The sequence below is a fragment of the Meleagris gallopavo genome, chromosome 28 (genome assembly GCF_905368555.1).
Source record: "Meleagris gallopavo chromosome 28, MGAL_WU_HG_1.1, whole genome shotgun sequence".
Classification (NCBI taxonomy): domain Eukaryota; kingdom Metazoa; phylum Chordata; class Aves; order Galliformes; family Phasianidae; genus Meleagris; species Meleagris gallopavo.
This window is the reverse complement of record NC_139431.1, coordinates 2,437,301-2,461,364: the sequence shown is the minus strand read 5'-3', so window position 1 is coordinate 2,461,364 and position 24,064 is coordinate 2,437,301. Positions and strand designations below refer to the sequence as shown.

Genomic DNA, 24,064 nt, shown 5'->3' with positions numbered 1-24,064 from the left:
TCTGAGAACAGCGGAAGAAACCAGAGACAGCAATCTGATCCCTCCAAGTCTATCTCGAGGCCAGGCAGATTTTGCTTAGGAAGTCAGGGAAAAACACGGAAAATGTGGGATGGTTATTAAATGGCGTTTGAACAGATATTGTAGGGCTCAGAGAAATGCATTTCACACAGCCTCCCTTCTCCTCTCTTTTCCTTTTCTTTTCTCCCACCCCAGACTTCTGCAGTGAAAACAATGGACTTAACATTCAGAAGGAAGGGACAGAATGACTTCAGTTGGAGCTTAATTGAAAAAACAAAGAAACTGATTTATATCAACCAAAGCCCTGGAAGGACGATGAATTACGGAGACTCGACCTGTGTATTATTACTCCACTGGAACAAATGGGTAAAGGGCAAAATACAGATTTTTATTCAGACCTTATTTATGACTTGATGCTGCCGACTTGTGAATAAAAACACAGTTTAAGTTTTCCACCACTCTTCCCCTCCTCTTTAGAAATCCACAGACTTCTGCACCGAAAGAGGCCAAGAAGTCAGGTCTCCAGAGCTGCCTGTAACCTGAGCCCCAGGCATTCCTCAGCTTTAGATGGATGCATCACATACTGAAAGCAGTTGGTACAGGCAAGCGTGCGTGCGTGGGCACATCCAACAGTTGGGAAAGGGAAGATCCTACCAGGAACACAGGAATCTGCAACATTTACATCGTTCCCCCATCAGGAGCTGTCACTTCTTCAAAACCTGACTTCTTATTATTTTCTGTTCTGCTTTTGCTCGCAGAATCACAGATGCAAAAACACCGCTTACATTCGTGCTCACAGTCACTGCTGTGGCAGCCCACGGTTCCAAAAGCAGGAACGGACCAGGTTCTGTGCAGAGGGAATACCTGCAATACTGCCTCAAAACTAGCAAAGAATAAGAAAAGCAGAACGAACACCATTCCTTTTCAGCTGCACAGGAAGACTTGCCTTGCTGTACGTGGAGCCAGGCCCAAAAGCAGAGCTCTGTAAAACTGAAGCACAGCTGTATGTGCATTGGTAGCCTGCCCTCACTCCAAGGCACTTGTCTAAACAAACAGGTAATGAAAACTAGAGGAGCGTTATGTCCAAAGCTGGTTTTTAATCACGCTGGTCCCTGTAAGCACATAAAGATGGCACTGTGAACGCTGCACAACTCAGCAGCCTGCTTTTATTTTGACTGTACTTCTCCATATGCCTCCAAACCACAGGCAAGTCTGCACAACCAACAAGGAGGACTTTCAATTGACACTAAATACTGTACTTTTCTCAAGTCCTGAAGTTAGGACTGTTTAATCTTTTTGCTGACAGCTTTGGAATCCGTGTAACTTTCTGAAGTGGCTATTTTTATTGTCGAAACAAAATTCTGAATAAAGAAGAGGGCCAAGCTTTTACGGAGTAAGGAGCTGGCTGTTTATCTTCCCCTCCTGAAAGAAGTCTCAGTGCCTCACACAGAGCGAGGCTGAAAGACTAAACCTCACGTGGAGCACGTTAATATTGCCCTGCCAGAAGGGAAGGCACAGGAGATCAATGCAGACTTTGTACAAAGCCACGCAGCTGTACTCAGCATCCTGCAAATCTACTACTGATGCCTGGCGACCCTGCACACAGCAGGGGGGCTGAAACTAGGTGATCGTCGTGGTCCTTTTTCAACCCAGGCCATTCTGTGGTTCTACTCAGGAAGAGCCTCGAAGGCAAAGCGCTCCTTACCTGTGCGATCACCTCGGGGTCCATGGGTCGGTGGTTGTTGAAGCTCTTGGACCTCCCTGCCGTCACAGTTTTCCGGATCTGAGGGCTGTCTATCCTGTTCTTCAGAGATGAGTGTCGGCTGATAGAATTGAGGCTGCCGTGGCCACTGATGGAGCATTTGTCTGGAACCTCCTTGGGAAGACTTTGGCTCATAATGGGCTGAGATGAGGGTCTGGAACCGGCTATGGCTCCTGGGGAGGCTGGTTCTGCCATTGAGCTACCTAGTCCATGGCTGTCACTTTGACGGAAGGCTCTTCTGATGCTGCCTGACTCTGGTTTCTTTCTTTGCCTTCAGTCACAAAAGCAAAACAAGTCAATACAAGCAGGAACACGTAACGGGCTGTCATTTGAAGATATCCCCCCAAAACAACACAGAAGACAACGGGAAGAGACATAAAGATATCCACATGACAAAGTTCACCCAGGGTTTTAGGAGTCGCTGTGAAACAGTGAAGTTATAAACCATTCCATTTAACACTTCTAACAACAGGAGTCTGGCAGCTGTGCACATTCATAGCAAAAACAGAAAGCTTGGATGGAACGTAATTAAATTGGTCATGAAGTAAATCTTTTAATTCTGAACAAAAAAAAAACCCTCTGTGCCGTCAGCAGGTTTTGATGATGTGTTTTTATTACATTAGAAGAGCATAGCTACAATTTTTTGACTGGAGGACACGGTATAAGTCTACTAAGCTCCCGGCCCAAGGCATCAAGTTGTTATTTTCAGAGATTGGCAAGCAAAGAACCCCATAGTTTGAGGTCAACAACCATTTCCAATATTTGCTGGTGGTAACAGAGCTTTCTTTTTCATTGCTTTAGCAGGACCATAAGGCGTTATCGACACGGGGCTACAGATAAACCAAAACATGACATCAAACGGGTAAACTGGTCCAAACAATTTAGTTTCTACCCCAGCACCATGAGGTCTGACAGCATGATTCCATTCCAATTACACAAAGGCCACTGCGGAAGAACACTTTATGCCATAGGTCTGAAGCTTGGCATCCATTATACAGGGAAGGATCCATTTATATATAGCACCAGCCCCATGAATAACTGCAAGAAAGTGTTAACTCCAGTAGGATTTTGGCATCCAAATAATAATTCAGTGGGTGGCACAACTGTCACTGCGAAACCATCTGATTTAATTTTGCTCAAGTCTGCTCACACATAGGTCAGAAGATTCATTCCTAAAGAAAAAACAACAAAATGAGTCTTATGCTGCTATTGCTAAATATCTGGTCCCCTAGTAAAGGGAGAACTACTGGAGTGGACATTGCCCTTACAAACACTACACACAACGCTACCAAAAACTAGCAGGTGGTGAAGCTGCAGCAAAGGTCTGTTCATTGCATGGATCTCTGATGGAACTGCATACTTCAACAGCTCACACCATAGATAACAGCAAGAAGGCCCGGATCCCAAGCTGATGCAGACTAACACAGCAGTACTGATATCAACAGAGCTCTGCTGATTGCTGTAAACCAAGCTCAGTGTAGGACTTCAGTCCATAAAGGCATTAACAGAAATACATCCTTTTTAAAAGCTTGGACTGCTGAAGCCTCCTAAACTAACTGATGGTTCCAAACATCATAAAACTGTAATTATCGCATTAAGATTCTGTCCCTGCACAATACCCAGAGTTGCTTTTGTTTTAATAATAAACAAGTAATCAATCAGAAGGATTTAGGGGATAAGTCTGCCATAAAGTAAATAGAAGATCAAGAAGCCTCCTCATAAAAATCCGGGGAGTTGAGCCCATAAGCTGACTGCTGGCTATGGGAACAACTTCTTGTTAGCAGAAGTTAAAGCAAGAGGGAGAAGTGCTGTTTCACTGCGAGCATACGGTTAGTAAGCAAGGTGAGAAGTGCTGCAGAGATGGAAAGATGTTACAGGCAAGACGGGGCCTCCAGGTGTGCCATCAACACAATGTGTGACCATGCTTTCTGCAAGATTGTCCCACGCCCCGTAAAAACAAAACCCCAACACTGATGTGTAAACGAGACATAACAGCAGAGGAACGTAACGAGGAATGGTGACACGTGGTTCTGAGGACTTCATTCCACATCTCCCTCCCTTTCTTGGTATCCTCTGCTTACAAAACAGGACGTATTTGGGACAACAGGAACAGATGGCAGCTCAGGGGTAGGGAACAGAAGCCAGTGGGGTTTTAAATGAGCATTGGCCACATCAGTGAAAGAGGACAGCAAAAAGCGAGCCAGTTGGAAGAGGCAAAAGCAGAGAACAAAGGGGGAAGCGCTCGTTAACCTTCTTCAGGGAAGGGAATATTTTATGGGACTCGTCACCAATACCTTCACAATTACACAGAGTAACACAAGGCTGTCCTTACTTGTTGATGTTTGCAAGGTAAATGTCTGCCACGTGGCCCCCGCTGGGGCAGCTGGCACCAGCTCTGGCCGTCACTTTTTCCTCCGGTGGCTCAGAATTTATTTCTATCTCTGACTTCGGACTGGATCTTTCAGAGACACCGTCCTCACTAGGAAGGAGGAGGGAAGGAAATCACAACCAGCACAGGACCAGCAGCACGGAATCTCAAACGCATGCAAGACAACAGCACTGTGCTAGCACCCTTCGTTACACATCTTTTCAAACGAGAGAGCCTGAATTCTGCAAGCAACCAGCAGATCCCAGCTCTGCATCCTTCCAGCACCAGAGCAAATCTTTACTGCACACTGAAGCTTAAAATCTCCATGCAAACAGACACCTCGGCTCGTTTCAATAGGATCCCCTCCTTGCAGGGAAGGTTGAAGGATGAGCTCTCCCCACGCGGTGCCAACATCTTGACACAAACGCTCCACTCCACACCTGATTTTAGGCAAGCCCATCTGGCAGATGGACTGAAAGCGTAACATACGTGTCTTGAACGACGATGTACTGATGAGGGATGAGGCCGTCAATCCCATTGTGGCGTCCCTCCCACCAGTCATCTGAGGCTCGTTGATAGAGTAGGAGAGAAGCTCCTTTTTTAAAGGACAGCTCTCGTGCAGTCCTGCCAATGTAGTCGAACTTCGCTATTGCTTCTATGGGCTCACACTCTAGGAGACAGAAAGGAATAAACAGGAATAAACAGAATCCTGATCCTAAGGGCTCAGGATCAGAAAGCATTCAGCAGTTCATACCTGTTGCAAAAAGAGAGCGTGGAACACAGGACAGCAATGCTTTAAGGCAGCAGAGAGCAGAAAGATTCAGAGGGGTGTCCCTACAATGTGAGGATGCTGCAATCTCAGATGTATCTGATCACTGTGTTACAGCCACAGCTGCATTTCTTATGTCATAAACCCACTGACAGCAATTCAGGCATCCAGATGGAAACGACAAATGACAAAATTAATATCTTAAAGTGAGCAGTAAGATACAGCCCAGGACAAATTCTGCCTACGTGGTTTCGGAAAGGCAGCTCAACTACACCTCTGGGCTGGCAAGCAGGATTTGCTATTAGCATTTAAAGGAAGGAAACCTCTGATTCCAAGCTGCTTTGGAAATAAAGCAGCTATTCAGAAGGAAACTTCTGCTGCCCATGAGATTCACCCAGCCCAGGAGAATGGGCTCTGCTACCACAGGAGGCTGCTGTGCTCATGGAAGTGCTGCAGGAACCACTGAAAACACAGCACCCACCCCACGGCTGCCTATGCAGACCCACAAATTGCACTGTGCAGCTGCTTCAGAGCCACGCAGCACGTGCTCCTGCTGATGGCTCCTAGCTGATAAGCTCCATGGTGAATTGCTGCCATGCTGTGTCTGCAGCCAGGCGCTGATCTGAGTCCCTGAGGGACCCACGTTATGCAGAGGGAGAATGCGGGCGTTCACACCCTGGGGAAAATCAATAGGAAATTCATGGGGATTATTTTTTAAGACTTAAAAAATAATAATAATAATCTGTCATTGGTTGAACGTTGAATGTATTACACCAGCTTCTGATTCTATGCTGGAATCAGGGGAATGGAGATGAGCTCAAACACACGGCCCCAGCGGACTTCAGCTGCTAATTACTTGAAAGGAGCTTTCTAGCACAGCCATGGAAACAGAGCTCCTCCTCAGGGGAACAGAACTGTGGTTCCTTTCCAGGAGGGAGATGTGCTATTTTGTCCCGAGATCTCCATCAGCATTACGGGATGCTTCTGCAGCCTGAAAGGATCTGAAGGACAAACACGGGCCACAGCTTTGCACATCACTCCTTAAGGGGGCACCCACTCAAAAATTAGGTCTCCTAGCACAGAGCCAGGCAGCAGCTGGGCCACAGACCACCTGTAGGGTAAACCCATCTGAGAGCACTGATGGTGCCCCAGAGGGACACAGCTGAGGGTGCGGGGTGGGAGCAGCACCCAGAGAGCATCTCTCTCTACAAAGCATGACCTGGTGGTGAGAGGAGAACCATCAGCCACACTGAGCCCCCACTACTGGATTCCTTCATTTCTGAACCAGACGGAGAGGAATTATCACAAATGACACAATTCAGTAACTCTGTGGCCAGCCTCACAAATCCCATTATCAGCCTTTGGCCACCAGCATGGGTGCAAAGCCTGCGATAGCAGCCTCGCTCCAGACTCCCCAAAGCACACACTTATCTGCCTTTGGCTCCTGCTTTCCTCTTGCTTGTTTTGCCTCTGGAGCCAGCTTCTTCATCGTGTTTAATTCATATTTTTTAATTAAAAAAAAAAAAACAAATTCTGTTTTTTGGTGTCCCCTCCATTTACGAAAGCGACGGGGCTGCGGTTCTGTAAATTCTGTTTCATTAACAAGTGTTTATTGTTCCAGATGAGAGCAGCACTCAGGTTTCTTATGTTTCCAATCTGCCTTTTAGGACTCTGGCTTTCATCCAGGAGAGATTTTAGCCTCTCATTTCCAGTAGCTTTTTCCTACTACACTTATGCCCAGAGCAGAAAGCTGTGAGAATAAGAACCAGTCAGGCTAAGTCCTGCCAGTCTGGAAAGCCTGTTTTTAAATAATTTTGCTAAAGTTCGGTTTGTTTCCTTCCATTTAGCAGCCTTGCATGCTCCTTTGCTGTTCAAAATGCATGTGCAGATTTCATGTGGCCGAGCATCTGCACCTCAGTGCTGCTGGGATGGAGGCTGTGCCGTGGAAGGACCAGGTCCAGCCTCACTAAAGGTCTCATCTAAAGGCTGAAGGAGAGAGAACAACTCAAACCTGAGTGACCCGAGCCGCAGCACTGCTGCTGAGTACACCTGCAGTGCAGAGAACTCAAAGAACCAGGAGAGTCCGTGCTCAATGAGCCCTTGCTGCTCCTGCAGAAGGGATGGAGGCCCCGCTTTCCCTCTGCTTCGGTGCCAAACTCTCCCTCCCAACTACACTTCCTATGGAATATTCCGTGGAGGTTGCAGAACTCCATCCAAAACGCCTCCAAGTTTTACCTTGCACAGGGGCCCCACACCATCCCGTTCCAGAGGCTGCAAAGCAGTGTCAATCTCTAATCTCTGGCTGCTCATTTTCCCATCACTGTGCCCTCCTGGCTGCAGAAGTGACCTAAAAACCCCACGCAGAAACAGTGCAAGGACACCCCGTGGTGTTTCCTCCCAACAACCCTTGGTGAGGAGTCGCTGTGACACTGACCAACCTTGCAGCAGGAGCACTGATTCTGCAGCATTTGGGCAGTGCTCAAACACGGCTTACTTTGTTAGTGGTGCACAAACATCATGCAGCCAGCAGGAGCACAGCAGTGCCACGGAAAGGGTTTGTTAGACAGCTGGTGGAGCAGAGAGAGCAAAAGGCAGCACAGGAGCATGACGGGGCTACGGAGCAAATGGCTGAAGACCAAGATGATGAATGACCAAATGAAGATTGAAATGACAGCACCTCGCTGAAAGGAAAAGCCATCCTCCTCCCATCTTTACAGCTGAGACTATCACAAATAAAATCAAGACTTTAAGAAAATTGCAAGGGGTCAAAAAAAGAATTAAATATGCTACATCCTGTTTCGGTCACTCTGCCTTACGTGCTGGTTACACTCTTTGTTATACTCTGGGGACCGGTTTCACATCAATAATGTAATCTTCCTCTGTCCCACATGGTGTTCACATGCAGCTGTTCCCCACTGAAGAAAGAGGCTTTGGAGGTGTAACAGCCACCCCAAGACCTTAGGAAATCCTGGGCAGTTCTCACAGCTGGTATCCCTTTTTACTAATGAGGCCACAAGAAGGGTAATGGAGTTTCCCTAGGAAGACCAAAAAATTATCAAGCAGAGATGCCACCAGGACCCTGCCCCAAAATCTGTCTTCCCAGGGGAAGGTGAGCAGTTCTGGATTTTTGTCTGCTTGCTTCCATGAAGCAGAACCACTGCAGCTCAAGGCACCGAGTTCCCTGCCAGAGCTACTGGAGGAGAACTGCCTGGCACACACACACAGAGGAGTGGGAGAGCACGCTGAAGCACACTCAGCCTCTGGCTCCATCCTTCCTTCGTGCCTTCCAACTCCAAAATCCTCCAGCAGCTTGGAGTGTGCCCAGGCCTGCTGCTAAATCGACAAACGCTTGGCAAAAAGGGCTGCTTTACAAAGGTGCAGGATTCAAGGGGAACAAATGCTGTACATGATGCTTTATGATTTCAACCCCAGTTTAGGTTTAACTTTGAACTGAAACTGCAAAGCTCCATCTCCTTTATCCCCATGGCAGCTACGAACCGTCATCGCTGGTGTGGTGCTCCACAGCCACGTCCTGCACTGCATCCTCTGCAGAAGCTCTTTCTCCATGAGGGCTTTCACTGCAACAGAGGGAAAAAAAAAAAAAAAAACAAAAAAAAAACAGACAGTGCTTCATTGAGCTCCCTCATTTACAAAAAAAAAAATAAAAAAATCAAAGATAATCAGGAACGTTCGTTTGGGAAGTCAATAGCCAGGTTCCACTGGGATGGATGCATTTGCACATGCTGAAGTCAGCTTGTAAAACCCAACCAAAGCAAGCTCTGATTTGCTTAAGCAAACTGAACAGCTTCTGTATGCTGTCAGAACAGCGTAACTTCAACCTTGCAGCCCAGGGCTCTGGAGATCTTTAGGAGTCAGACAGCAATGGCACATTGGGTCTAGCTCCTCTCTGCTATGCCAGAACGATTCCCCCAGCTATCATCTCCACTGCTCTAATTAGCTCATTATGTGACTGATGAGATAGCCGCCACTTCCTGGGGGAAATTATTTCTAAATTCACAGTGATATTTCCAGGTCTGAGTTTGCCATCTCCCTCCTTCCCTTTCATCACAGGCTGCCCAGACCATCCCACCAGTTAGACGGATTGCCTGCAATCTTTATTTACAGAGCACCAAACCCACCAGGGGTACTCATTTATGTTTATATAAAGACAGAGTCTGGCAGGACCTGCAGGAACACCTACCTCTCCTACTCCTTTAAAAGAGAATGGAAAAAAAAAAAGAAGGGGTAAAAGGTTTGAATAATTCTAGCATCCCACATAATCCACATCTGAGTCAGTGCCTCAGAACCAACCTTTCCCATCCTTTGCAAAGCCCTCACGCTACTTCATAAAGTTTACAGAAGGATTTAAGGCCAAACGGAGGTCCCAAAGGGAACACAGAACTGAGGGTTAAGGTTTCGTGCAGACTGTGAAGTAATGTCGCATACAGCCAACGCTGCACAGCTAAGCATTGCAGAGAAGCCCACGTGCCTCCAGCAGCACTCAGTGCCAAAGCACCCGCCTGCACTGCAGGGACAGCCTGCAAGCCCAGGGTGTGGGAGGAGAACCTGGGGCTGCTGGACATCATGGTGAGGGCTCAGTGCAGCTGGGTGTGCTGCCAGAGCATCTCTGTGCTGTCCTCTTCCCTGCAATGCCAGCACGTAGGCTGAATATGCTGCTAACACTGAGCTGTTCTGCGCTGTCAGACGGACAGACAGACAGCAGCAAAGCTCTGGGCTTGAAGCAAGGCGGTATTTCAAAAATGCCTGCATCACAGGCCCTGAATTTCCACCACCAACTCCAAACCCTGCCCCAGGCAAGCTGCTTCTGACCTCCATGGCACGTCCACCCACAGGGCAACACAGCCTGCAAGCTCCAAGGCAAAATACCGAGAGCAGCCAAGTGGCACAGTGCAATTACAAACATCACAGGCTTCACTCCCAATGAATGAGCTGAGCTGCATGGCTTCCCTCTGCTTCAGGCATGCTTTGCAGCACGGAGCCCTGTGGGCAGCAACCAGCAGCTATGTGAACAGCGGGGCTGTGGGAAGGCTGCAGTGGGAACCAGCTGCTTCTTCCTCACATCATAAGTAGCCTTCCCTGCTCATTTTTACCCCTCTGTGCTCAGCAGGGTCTCACGTCAGGGCGGTTGGGAAGGGCAAAGTGCCTTCAGGAAAGCAGTACTGCTCTGCAGGACGTGCTGCATCCTACATCCTGGTGTGAACTGCTGCACACACTGCACTGTGCTGGGCATTTAACATTGTTAATCCCTCCACCTTACAGGACAAAGACTTTTGTTGGTGTATTTCTTGAAGGTTTTAAGAATTCTTAAGTCTTTTTCCCCCTGCACAATCCAATTATGCATAACATTAATTAGAAATGTCAGAATGAAGAAATCGTATTTCCAAAAGAGACACTGGTAAGAATTCTGCATAGAGCAGTTAGTGAGAAATAACTGCTTCTCACTGCACATACATGGAATGAGCTGATAGTTATAATTACTCTGGAACAAGACAGGAAAACAAGGGCAGCTCTGTCACCAGAGTGACTTCATTTTAAAAAAATATATTTATTTTAGTATATGAAAATAATCATTTGCATTCTTGGGACAGTGGAGGAGGGAACCTGGGGGATGGGGGGAGAAGCAGGACACGACTTAACATTCCTCATTTTCAGTGGGAGAGATCAGCCCCAGCCAGTAGGAAAGAAAACACCTCCTCCTCTCCTTCCCCCACTCCCCCACCTTCCCCTGCAGATGACAGGAGCCGCGCTGGCTGAATTGCTTCCAGATGTTGCTTTCAGACTGAACACGAGGCCAGGCCTCTCGAGCTTTAAGCTGGATGGAAATGGTGATTTTGCATTCCTCTCTCTTCCCTCCCCCCACCATCAGAGCTGCCCTGAAAACTCGACCATGCCACAGCTTTTTGGGTTCGGCTGCAAGCGATCCTTCCTCTGAATTAAAGCCACTCTACACAACCAGAGAATGCAAAACCAGGACTGGAGAGACTTTCTAAGTTAATGACTGTCCAGAGATAGCAGAGACACCTTCTCTTGCATTACACTGAATCTGAGAGGCTGGGCTAGATGTCCGAATCCTACTTAAGACAATGCAAAATGCATGACTGGAGGATTCTGAGCAGCAAACAAACGTGCACCCATTCATTTTCCCCTCAGTGGAATCCATCATACCAGTAATCCTCAGTGCTTCCACCTCTGCTATACATTGGACCCTCCAGCTCCCTCGGTCCTGGGAAGATGTTCTCATGTTGGATGATGATGGTTTTGATCAGTTCATTGACGTGGGCTTGGCAAGAGACTTGATCGTGACCTTCAGGCACCGACATCAGCGTTGGCCCAAAGCAGATGGCTAAATTGTAGGGATCCATCATATTCTCTTCACTGAACTGAGATAAACTGCAAGAGACAGATGTGGGGAGGAGGGTTAAAAGCAGAAAATGTTATCATCACCACCATCATCTGCTGGAGAACACAGATGAGTGAGGAAGGTTGGCTTTGGGCTTCCTGCTGCTGAAGCTGTTTTCCTGGAACTCGAATATGCTGGGGTTTTGTGAAAAAAAAGACAGACTGACAGCATAACAAAGAGATGAAATAGAAACCTCAACGAGATTTTAACAGCCTTATTGATTTGATCCCAGCCCTGCTCAAATCCCCGTTTATAGTTTAACCACCTTATGCAGATTTAAAACACATCCCGATGCAATCTCTCCTTTTCTTTGCTCCTGCTGTTAAGATGAACGTGATGAAGAACAGCAGCATCACTCAACACTACCAACCTCAGCAGGGGAATATTTAAACTGCTAACTCTCAGGTAGGACATTTTCCTTCTGTGCTACCCCAGGTGTCAAGACCTCAGTGCTGGAGGAAGCTGCGGTTGGACTTGATGATTTTCAGGTCTTTCCCAACCTGAGCAATTCTATGATTCTGTTGGGCTGCCCAACAAACCCATCGCATTGATGGACAGCTTTAAAACAGTTATGTCAGTCATACTATTTTAGTGCACAGTGCTCCTTGCTGGCATGGGATGCAATTTCTGATCCCTCCTTATCATTTTTCGCTTCGTTTGCCAGCAACATTATTCACTTCCACTGCTGGAGTTCCTTTGAGATGGCATTAACATCTGGAGGAATGTCAGCAAGGCTCAAAAGCTCAGGAAAGACAGATGCAGGAGTCATCTAGTGACATTTGTGCTTTAAATCGTTGCTCAGATTGCAGCAACATCAAGGCTGGCTCTGCAGCAGGTACTCACTGATTGAGGAATGCAAAGAGGTATCTCATTACGATCAGAGTGGTCTTAGGGAGGTTCAGAAGCACCTTTCGGATGTGGAGCGCTCTCTCTTGCAAATTATCCATTGCTGAAAGGAAGAAGGAGCATCACTGAGTTATCACCACATCCCAACTTGCCACCGAGTCCAAATGCAGTCAGCATATGAGATGGTTCCCAGGTAAAAATATGAAAACATGCAGCCAGCACAGCACAAGGGTCAGACTGTTTCCTGGATTCACCAGCTGCCTGCCAAAGGCTGCAGGTCCTGTGTGTGACGCCTTTGCAATTAAGGGCCCAGAACATGGAAAAGCTCACTGCAGGCTCCTTCCTAGCGTGGGAGCACTGGATGTCATCTCCTTCAATAGCTCTGGCACAATAGTTCATTCAAGTTAGCTTAGAAAGGTGGGTGTTCAAGAAGAGAAACTGTACAACACTCAAAGGAGAATTAACATAGTTAAAGGGTGAGGCAAAAAGCTCTGTGTGCAGCAGCCTACTGAGAAACAAGTGGGCAGCATAAATCATCCCAGAAAGGGGAGCTTATTTGGAAGCAGATTTTTTCTTCTTATGTAATGTGAATTCAACTCTGTAAACGCATTTATCAGGAGAAGACAATCACGAGTCATTTTAGAAGCAGTTATCTCTTGCTTTGCTTCAAAGGCCACCACTGCAAAGGCCATTTCACCACCAGGACAATGGAACCATTCTTTCATTCTAAGCAACACAGCAATGGTGAGGCTGTGTAACATGAGGTTACTCCAATATCAAAACACAGACCCCCCTGCCCACCATAACCACCTTTAGAAACGACCAAAAATGTTAACAAGTGGACTGCCACTGCTCTTGTGATTGAAATTCTGTAACGAGAGGCAATAGATGGCCCCTTGTGGCAACCAAGCAAAGGCAGATGGCTACTGCCTTGCAGAACAGAGCATGCAGGAGTGTCAGCACACAGGCAGCAGATCTATTAGCACCAGGAGGAAACCCTGCTGGAAACACCTTCTGTTTCTTAAGCAGCATTTCTCACACCTTCTGATAAGAGGTCCTGAAGATCAGGGTTTTGTTTTTTTTTTTTTTTTCCATAAGGAGAGGATTTTGCTCTATTCTTTTTTGAAGAATCCTGGCACAAACCTTTATGTCAGACAAATCCACAATACAGCCTTCACAATCTGTTCATTTCTATATCTGTACTTACTGACACAGGCAATCAGATCATGAAAGATGTCCTTGGGGAAGAGAGGGTGCTCCAGCCCTCGGAAATAGAGCTTCAGAACTCCTGCTATTGAATCCATGTCATGGTCATTCTGGTCCCCAGCTAAAGGATCTTCACCTTCACGACAAAGAAACAAGCAAGAAAGATCAGAAGAGTGGAGAAAACAATCGGGATGGAAGGATGCAACTCAGCTGGAGGAAAAAATTCATGCAGCACAGAGTTCATCCCAGCTCCTCCAGCTGCATTAACAGCAATGAGGCAGAGCTCCCTGAAGGCAGCAGTCAAGAAGGGAAGCCTCTGACGGAAACCTCAGGTTTCTGATATGGTGAGAGCTTCCCCAATCCATTACTGAGGGCAACATTCAGCAGCAAACTCACAACTGAAGGCCAACTGCATTCAGTGCACACGCGAGAGGGCAGTGAGCATCATAAGCAGGCTCAGCAGGAGCACACACCTTGTGCTCAACTGCAGGGGCTGTTTCTGGGACAAACAGTTTGTCACTGCAGATATACCAGTGTTTGTGTGACAGAAGATGCCCACTTAAGGAGTTGCTCCCTATGGAAAACTCCCCATCGCATATAATTAGATTTAATGACGGGGCAAACCTCAGATTGAAGCTATATATATCCATTATGTGACTGGAATTTCCAAAGCTTGCCTATAATCTTAATAATACACCAGATAATAAATGGGCACTAAGAACCAGAGCATTATCCTTGATATTAACTGCCACCAAGGGTTCTGGAGGAAGTAATAAACTGCAGGGACATTACTGTTAACTTTGTCAGTCCTGTATATCAGAGAAACAAGTGAGAGGAAGCAAGAAATCATTTATTTCTGCACATTAGTGCTGGAACAACTGGCTGCTTTCTCAAGATGACAGCTATTCCTTTTATTTAAAAGGGGCTAACTGATATCAAGCCTCTACTCACACTGTGACACACGTTTCTGCCTTCTCTGCCCTTGAGAATTTTTGTTCTCAAACTGATGGAGATAAAGGTGGGTGACATCAGATGCCACGCTGTCCACTAAAATCCTCTTCCCAAAAGCTTGCTGCTGCTCTCTCCCAAAAGCAAGCTCAGTAATGTACCAACTATATTATTTTAGAGTTCTTTGAGTTGGAAGGGACCCTTAAGGGCCATTTGGTCCCACTCCCCTGCAACCAACAGGGACACCCACAGCCCCTCAGGTGCTCACAACCCCACCAGCCTGACCTCAGCTGTTTCCATCACCTGTCTGGACGACCCATTCCAGCACCTCACCACCCTTACTGTACAAAACTTCTTCCTTACATCCAATCCAAATCTTTCCTCCTTCAGTTTGAAAGCATTTCTCCCACGAGTGATGTACACAGAAATTTAACACAAGCTCTGCTGTCTCCAGTGACCAGAGCAGGGCTGCAAGGACTGCCTGAGTGCAAAGCTCTTCTGAACCTGCTCAGCTCAAGAGAGCAGCCCAGCAAGAAGCTGATGAGTCAGGAGCTTCCCAGTCATTCTATGCCTTTGTATGGAAAGGTTCTTTACATAGGAAAAAAAAATGAAATCTATTAAAAGCTACACCATGTTAACTGCATCTTGAAGCTTACTCTCATTTGCTGATATTTAAAATAAATGTAGCCAAGTTGCATTCTACGAACATGGAATACATAAGACTTCGTCCTCCAGCAAACAAACTGCTCACAGAGCTTGCAGGGGATGGGCAGGAAAATAATTCACACCCAATAATGAATTCTTCTCTATTCTACAGCACTGCAAATAATCAATAAGCTGTTGGACATGAGCGAGGATTGAGTTCAGAATATTTATTATACACTCTACAAGAGAGAAAGCATGATGCCAAACAACGTGGAGAATTCAAGGTTAATGAGCACCAGAGAGGTGTTTGGGCTACAGCCACTCAGGAAAAAAAACTACAGGAACAGAATGCAAGTTGCATTCAAAAAACACCATTCCAGAACATTCTGACACATTGACACCTTTGGCAATCATTTCTGAGACACTGGGAAAGATCCTCCTTACCTCTCTCAAATGCATTTTTTATGTCATTCACTTCCACTTGCGATCCAGACACCCTGAATATTCCCTCATGCTGCAAACCTGAAAGGCAACGAGAGATGCTGATCAACAAGCTGGCACCCTGCTCAACTACAGCGTATGTGATACAGGAAATGTAAGAAACATGGACCAAAACAAGGATGCTCTGAGAAAAACAGTCTTCCTACATACTGTGCACGTGCGTGGATGCGTACAGGAACAGAACACAGCAGCACTGAGGAAAAAATATTAACCCTTCTCAAGGAACTGACACAATACCTTGGTTATAGCAGCCATGTGTGCCATCTTGTACCCTGGAGGATCCCATGGGATTTGACAACCCAGAGAAAATCACAACCTAATAATTTAACAGCCAGAAGTACAACAGTGCCAACCACACGAGGAAGCAGCTTGCTTCTCAGGAGCAATGCTATGGCCCAGGGCAAAGCAGCCCATGGGAATGGAAGCATTCCACTCCCCAGCACCACCCAAACCCAGGGCTCCAGGATGCTCTTTAAGCCACTCCTGCTAAACACCACCATTAGCAAAGCCATGAAAACCAACTGTCAGTAGGTGAGATGTTCCAGCATCCCACCACCACGACTGTATGGTTGCCTGGTGTAAGATTAGCACCAACCATCACAAACCAACCCATGGACCAAGTCTTCTTCACATCTGCAAAATCAACTCGTGTTCACTTGAAGCTTTTAACTGCATGCTATCTGAAAGTGTTGCAAGGCCTTTGCTTTATTTATAACAACAACCATAAACTAATAAGCTCTCTTGAATGCATCTGTGCACTGCTGTTCCTCTCAGCTTAAGTTACTGTTCTTATCACAATGCAATGGAACTCTGTAGTGCTGCAGCTAGCAGCTGTGACACAGCTTCACAACAGCAAAAAGAAACAACTCTGAGCGTGGAGAAGCAAGGAGGGGAATGACATTCATCCCATTCCCATAGAGGAAAGCAGTTGTAAATGTCAGCCAGGCCACCTCCAACCACATTAATTCCTACAGCAGCTGTATGGCTCCTTCCCACTCAAGTGGATTTGTTGTCTAAAAGCATCTTCCTCCTCATTGCAGGCTGAATCTTCAGGCCACCATCTCATACTGTGCAGAAGTCAGTTGGCTTTGTTGGAAAACGTGTCTGTTAATGACCCAACCAGGAACACACTTCTAAAAATAAAACCTCCTGATGCCTCTCATTTCATCATGCTCTGATTTGCATCGCAATGTGGATTCAATGACTTCTCCAGCAAATGTCCAATTATGGCCTTAGTAAAGGATTACAGCCCTTGGCTCTCCCAGGTGATGATGAGAATGGAACTCCCAATTATAGTTTCTAATGTGAGATGGTAATTAGACAAGGAAAACGAAACAGGACCTGCTATTTGGCTCTGTCTTGGTTAATGAAGATAAATGCAACCTCTTTCTACGTATGTTAATTAACAGCTGTTTCGCGTGCTACCAACAGATGATATTGATTAAAAATGAAAACAAATTAAAACAAACCTATAAAATCTTCTACAGCATTCAAAGCTGTGAAGTTAACCTCAGAAACAGGGACAAATCATCTCATTGCAGCAAGCAATTAATTCACTACTTGACCTCCTACATTCAGTGCTGGGAGTATTCCTCCTCCTCTACAAGAAGCACAATTGTTAGTGGTGAAAGCCACATTTCACATCCCAAAACAAGGTGAAGGGAGGTGAGGTGTGAGTGGTACTTCAGGATGGGAACCTTATTTCATAAAGGAACGTTGTCAGAAGCACAGCTTACTGCTCTACCTTTACAGCATCACTTATTTGCAGCAGCCTGGAGGAATTAGGAGCACACACAACACCAAGCACATAGCAAAAAGCCAGCACTAGTTCTTTATCTTGCAGTCTCCATCTGTGTAAGTATCATGTCCCAAGCTACTCTGAGCATTTCAGAAGGCTTCTATGTCTATAAAGTTATATATATATATATATAGATAGATAGATAGATAGATACATGTAGTTATATATAGAGAGAGAGGGAACAGGAAACTTTTTGCCCACGAACTCACCATGCCTGCTAATGAACCGTATGCAGCTCTCCACGACCAGGGGAATGGCTTGAGAGGAATCCTGCACAACGGGGAGAAAAGAATAGCAGTCAGAATGCAGAGGGATGGCAAAAAAACAAAAACAAACAAACAACAAAAAAAACCCAAGAAATACAAAAACAGGACTAGAAATTCTCATTTGGCCCCAGTACAGTGACTGGTGATGAAGGCAAACCTCCAAGCCTCCAAAAGCCCAGAGCATAACGTGCTCCAAGACTGCAAGGCTACTCAGACCTTCTTGATAGCACTGCTATGGGCACGAGCTTTGCTTTATACAGATCTCCACATTCCTCATATTCAAATGTGCTGCAGAAAGTAAAAAGGAAGAAGTGGGGTGGGGTGCATTGGGGGAAAGCAACGGAGAGCAAATGTGTCCTTTCATCTGCCACGTTCTGCTCCAGTGCAGTTCCAGATCTGTTTAGGTTCTAAAAAGTAATAAATGACTCACTACAGCCAGCAAACCGATGCACTGCTGTTGTAAATCTTCATTACATGGAGGCAACAAGCAAGTAGGTACTGCTCTAATAGCATTCCAGAGAGAAAACAAAGGGAAAGGGGACAAAGAAATAGAGCAGCATGAAGCCCATAAACCATGAGCGTGCAGACAGCTCAAGGCTGTTTGGCTTCTTTGGTTCCAGGTCCCTCAGAAACACTGGCAGAATAAAACCCCTTTTGAAGTTTTTGTCAAAGAAAACGAAGGGAGGCTGCGGATCTGTTTATTGATTTCAGTTAGTGAATTAGCAGACAGCAGTTCCATTTAAAGGAGGGTGAAATGGGACGTGGAAGAAAAGGATGGAAAGGCTTCAGTTTCCCATCTATCCTCATTTGCACACACACACACCCCATTACTTAAGCAAACACTGATTACCTGCTTTCTTATAGTGGAGCTGCGTCTGCCGCTGATGAGATCAGAACAGCCCATGGATGCCAGAGGAAAAACAGAGGAGAAAAAGTCAAGATAATTCTCTACTATCATAGCTCTTGCTTGGTATTCCAAGTCATGCTGATTTGGGAGGGAAGGAGCCAGATATACGAATCATAACGACTTCTTCTCGTTCAACGTGTGGAACTTCGTAGGATTTTAAGTGACTTTAAATCACCACGAACCTGACACAGACACAAGGGAGCCCAACGCTCTGACAAAAGATTCCCCTCGACGCTTTAATTCCAACCATCTGGAAATCTGTTCCATCCGCTCCTCACTCGAGGTGAAGTTTGCTATGAATTGGAGCAGGTGGGAGCAGCTGCCAGAGAGCATCGCTGCAAAGCCCTGTGCCTGCATGGGAGAGCCTTCAAACAGACACATAAATGAGTGCCCCCCAACACCAGCCAGGCTCAGCCAACTCGATTCAAATCATGATGGCCTCATTTAGTGATGCTGGAAGACATTAATTGCCTTAACAAAAAGGGAAACAAGGAAGGAGCCTTCCTTTGCCAAGATATTGCCCTAAGATTTATTACTGGGGTTTAAGATTCCTATAGTCCCTGGTAAAAAATATGGGAGATAGTGGGAGAAAGGCCCTAATGCCTCTCATTCAAGCAGATGGCTGCTGAATTATAAATAAGGTGATTAGAACTGCAATTTGGAGGGAAAAAAAAACAAAACAAAAAAAAACACATTGTTAATTCAGGGGAAATTCCTTTTAGGAAAAAAATAAATCAAAAACACTGAATGAACCACAAAAACAAAAGAAAACAAAAAAAAAAAGCAAGCAGATTCCATGGGCTGTCACTGACAATAAGGCCTATTTTAAACTATTAGCAGTAATGATTCTTTGATATTTAAAATTGTTTCATGATGAATAATATTTTATTATTACAGATGTCAGGCACTAATTAGGACCTGTCAGCTCTGCTTTGCTGTGAGGAATCTGAAAAGTAGTAATGGCTGTGGATCAGCAGTAATCACCTTCCCTTTGTTACAAGGCAGGATGATGCACAGCCCCCACGCACAGCCCGGCTCCCCAAACCCATCCATCTGCAGACAGACATTTGTTATGCTTTATAAAAACCCCCATCAAGGGAAGGTTAGTTATTGCTCGGTGATTGGTCCTAATTACAAGTGAGGAGGTGATTCTCTGGGGCTTGCTGCAATCCAGTTCCACTGCAGAGCAGAGCACGGGACAAAAAAATCAGAAGCACCACCACTCCGTACTGACGTGTTGCAATGGTATTTAAGGATGGGAATGTGGTTGCACATCAGTGAAATGAGGTTTTTTTTTTCCTAACACATGAATATCCTGGGCTGGCAATTGATTTGCAGCAAAAGTGAGCCTTTGTGCCACACCTACCTGGCAAGAGAGCAGTCAGTCCTTTGACCTGTGGTGGAGACAAAGAAAAAAAAAAAAACCATCATTAGGGGAGAGGAACGGGAAAATACCTTCTGCTGCTCTGCAGAGCCAGGTCTGGGAGGAGGAGGAGGACAAGGAGAGTCGGAGGGTTGGATGTGAGCATCCCTGCAGCACTGCCAAGGAGGTCAGCAGAGCACGGCCCCCCAGGAAAGCACAGAACAGCTCGGGCTGCCCCAGCACTCTTTCTTTAGAAAGCATTGTTTTTGGAAATTGGTTCCCTGTGCACTCTTAATTGGTGACTTTAGCTGCCAAAAAACTGGGCTTGTCAACCTCTCCCGCCCTCCCCTTTCCCAGGGGAATTGCTAGGGAGAGAGATTATACTTTATAAAGCCACTTAGCAAGATTGGAAACATTTGCAGAATTGTTAGCCCATGGACCAAGCTCGCTTGCATGAGGCTATTTTGGGAGGCAGACGTTTAATGATATTTTCCACAAACATCTATAAAAACGTTCCATTGACTTGCACTGAGTTTGTGAGGAAGCAGCCAAGCTAACAACTGCTGCCTATGCAGCATCGTTCTGAAATAGCACAGTGAGAGACGTAGAAGCAGTGTGGGCTGTGGGAATCACTCTGGCCAGGCCAGCATCAGCAAAACCACACTGATCTGAGCTGGAAATCCACCTTCCTGCAATGCCTTCCTGCTCCTGAGGAGGAGGAGGAACGAAGGAGGGACGTGGCTCATTGCTGATGGCTGACAATGAGTTGAACGCATCTTGATAGCTGCTTTCCCTTCCCCACCTAAAGCCCAAACAGTGCATAATTTACATGAAAATGTTATTCTGAAGCAGAATTTCCAGCCATCTGTCCCATTTCCATCACGGAATATTCATATATATAAATTCCATGGCTGCAGCAACATCAAGGGGCTCCTGCAAAGCATACAGCAGGCAAGGACATCACTGCTCGTACCCAGGAAGACTTGCTGCTATTTCTATTACTGCAACTTTTCATCTTTAGATTAAGGTACCTTGCAAGAGGACTATTAAAAGTTGCCTGAGAATAGGGAAAAGAACAAAACCCAAAACAAACCCAGGAGTTTCTGGGGACAGAAGGCATGCAGCTACATGCATGTTTTTCAGCAAAGCTCCTAAACGTGTTCCTGGGACTCATGAAAGGGATTTTATTTGCCCACGTGTCATTTAAGTGCCATTTTATGAATAAGCCTCGACACGGTTACAGCTCATACCATTAACCTGCTAACTGCAACACACGATGTGCCTGGCTTTCTCAGCTCCTCTGATCTCACAGGTGACAGAAGAGACGTTTTTTGGGAGCTGCTGGAGCTCAGCCCAGCACACACTGGGCCCTTTACAGAGCAGCTAAGCTCTGCTATTGCAAAGCAACCACACAAGAACAGAAGCAGCCTTTACACCTACATAGCAATGCAGAAATCACATTTCATTTCCTGCTCCCAGCACAGCTTGGGCTCCCTGTGAGAGACAGGCAGGGTAAGAGAAAATAGGGCTGGGTGCACAGATCAACTGAGATCCAGGAATGTCATCACTCACAGGGGCACTGCAGTGTCATTGGGAGATATTCAGAAGCAGAAATCATACCTCAAGGACACAGAGCCCTGAATCCACCTTTCTTTACAGACTAACAGAGAGATGAGAACCTCTACCAAGCACAAGATTCATTTCATGCCTTACCTTCCAGTTTGGGTCTGATAAACAAGAAGCTCTTAATTACTGCAGCAGTGGAGTTTTTTTGTTTGTTTGTTTTTTTGTAGTGTAATTTTTAAAACGAAAGCAAAATGCTTAAAGGACCACATGCTGCTTAAATTTCCATTCAGAAGATTTGCACAGCACAAACGGTGGGGAGTCCCATTAAGTCACAACCACGAGCCCTTCCCTGGCCTAGAAACCCAGAACCAGTCTGTGACCTGACATCCAGACCTTCAAACCTTCTCCTCTGCAAATATGAGGCAGTCAGGTTTCTATGGAAACTTGGATGCATAGTTCAGGAATGTTTGGCCAACACAATTTGCCCATAACATGAAGGAAAAGAAATCTTGCTTTGTTCTGACCCTAGTAACAAATGCCTAGTGTCATGCAGATGGCCAACATATTTTCCACGATGCAAAATTCATTCATTTTTCTCCAAACAAAAGCCACGTTCACTTACACGAGCTCAGTCTGCATTGAACCCCAGAGGTTGGAAGCAGCCAAGCTGCCATGTGAGCAAACCTTCCGACCCACCTAACGAGGCAGTGCTTTGGAACTCATCACTGATCTGGAAGTCACGAGGTTTACTCAATATGGATTATTCAGTGAGAAGCAGAACGTGCACAAATGGGGAGGGGTCAGGATGAGCAAGAGGGCACACGCTTCGTTTTACCCAATGAGCGACGCACGCTAATGACTCATTAAGCTCTTTCTGTTCCCCATTATTCAAGCAGCCATGTAGGTCAGCTGGCTTCTCCATCAGGATTGGAAAAAGGAAACTCGTGAAACGTGAAAATGTCCACTTGGCTGGGTAATTCTAGACAGTTAGCTGGGCAATGCAGGCAGAGGCATGCAGGTCCCCACTCACTTTCTCCCAGGGTCTTCTGAAGGAGGTCGTGCTTGGCCTGAAGCTTCGTTATCAGGTTCCTGCCCTCCAGATACTCCTTCATTTTCTGGAAGAGTGGAAGAAAACAATGTGACGAGTGGACAGCTGATTCCTACGACTGCATCTGCAGGTCATGAATTCTGAATGCAGTGACAAAGAACCAGATTGCACTGAGATCTGCAGTGCAAAGAATGCATCAAACCCCCCCCCGGGTGGGTGCAAACCCACTGCTCTGCCCATACATATCTGTGTGCCGTTCCTATTGTCTCACTGTGGAATCAGTGGAACGTTTGGCATCGTTCAGACATGTGAGGAGCTGTCAAACATCTCCTCCTCAGACGGGGAAATGGAAATGCATCACCGCCAGCTGAATGAGCAATCTGTTTCTCCCAGCTAAAAGGCTGCTACTGTGCTTATTCTCCCATTTAACCTCTCTCACCCCACTTCACTCGTCAAACACCGCGTCTGCCTCCACTCTGGGTGATACACAGCGTTGGGTGGGGGGGGAAAACAGGGCAAAACAAATAGAGATACTATGGAAGTTGGGATTTGTTCCCTCGGAGAAACATTATACAATCACACAGCCACTTTTCCCACTTGCTCCTGATCTTTCACAGCTCTGCAAATGCAGTTTTTACAGCTCTTTCATCTCTTTGCAGCTCAGAACAGCATTATTTCTCTCTGCTGTGCCGCAGCACACGAAATACCATTGTACAGTAGCCAGCCATATTATAATTAGCACATGTTTACACTCAATATACAGCACAGGACACTGCAAACACCAAGGACCATCCTTTAGAAACATGAGATATTTTTTTAAAAAGAGCTAGAAACACAAACACAAGGAAAAGATTCTCATTGTAACACAAACACAAGGAAAAGATTCTCATTGTAACACAAGGTTCTGATCCTGTCTTCAGCTTCCCCAACATGATTCGCTTTCTTCCAGTTCTGGTCTGGTATTGCCCATCAATCCTTAAGGGGAAAAATGGTATTTGTACAATGGGAGCAACCTGGATGCAAGCCCCAAGAAAGGCAGGGTACAAACCAAGAAGCAATATTAAACACAAAGCTTTAATTAACTGCTAAACTCCACAGTCTACGTCCCTTTGGTTGATAAAACCAAACAGAAACATCAGGAGATCCACTCCTTTTGGGCAGTGCCAGCACCTCCCATTGCAATGCTTCAGCTTTCTGGTTGCTCCAGCAGCAAGCATGGGTCGCTATGGCAGAAAGAAAGTATCAGATGATGCAGGATTCCTCTGCAGCCTCCCTTTGCCAATACTGAGCGTGTTTTCTTAACCAGTTACATTTTTGCACCAAATTTTGACTCCCCTCTAAACGTGTAAGCGGGGATCTGAGGATAAATGCGACTCTGGAAGGCGCCGAGCTGCTGCCTCACAGCCAATGTGAGGAGAGGAGAGGCAGCACAAGAAGGCTCAGCTCAAAATAGCTCCAACAGACGCTGAGCACATCGCCTGCCTATAGCAGAGCTGCAGGGATTGGGTTACGAGAGAGAAGGGAGGGTTCCAACCAGCAAGGAGCACATATGTCATGTATTCCTCACGCCTGTCGTTCTGCACCCTGTTAGTAGTGCTCTTAGGAAAAAAGAAAAAAAAAAATCAGTGATTA

General features: G+C 46.1%; 1 protein-coding gene across 6 annotated transcripts in view; it reads right to left on the bottom strand.

Moving 5' to 3' along the window:
* SRGAP2 (SLIT-ROBO Rho GTPase activating protein 2) overlaps positions 1-24,064 on the bottom strand; it is an 84,808-nt gene that overhangs the window by 6,200 nt on the left and 54,544 nt on the right. For all 6 annotated transcript variants that reach the window (XR_014879882.1, XR_014879881.1, XR_014879883.1 and 3 more), the window contains 12 exons: positions 22,415-22,499; positions 19,822-19,849; positions 18,399-18,429; positions 17,492-17,552; positions 15,428-15,505; positions 13,392-13,526; positions 12,182-12,287; positions 11,104-11,328; positions 8,416-8,495; positions 4,638-4,818; positions 4,113-4,259; positions 1,724-2,051 (listed from right to left, as the gene is read on the bottom strand). Coding sequence is in view for 3 of the 6 variants with exons in the window: in XM_085210187.1 (XP_085066313.1) it covers positions 1,724-2,051; positions 4,113-4,259; positions 4,638-4,818; positions 8,416-8,495; positions 11,104-11,328; positions 12,182-12,287; positions 13,392-13,526; positions 15,428-15,505; positions 17,492-17,552; positions 18,399-18,429; positions 19,822-19,849; positions 22,415-22,499 (1,485 nt within the window). In the remaining 3 variants the exon portion in view is untranslated. The remainder of the gene's footprint in view (positions 1-1,723; positions 2,052-4,112; positions 4,260-4,637; positions 4,819-8,415; positions 8,496-11,103; positions 11,329-12,181; positions 12,288-13,391; positions 13,527-15,427; positions 15,506-17,491; positions 17,553-18,398; positions 18,430-19,821; positions 19,850-22,414; positions 22,500-24,064) is intronic.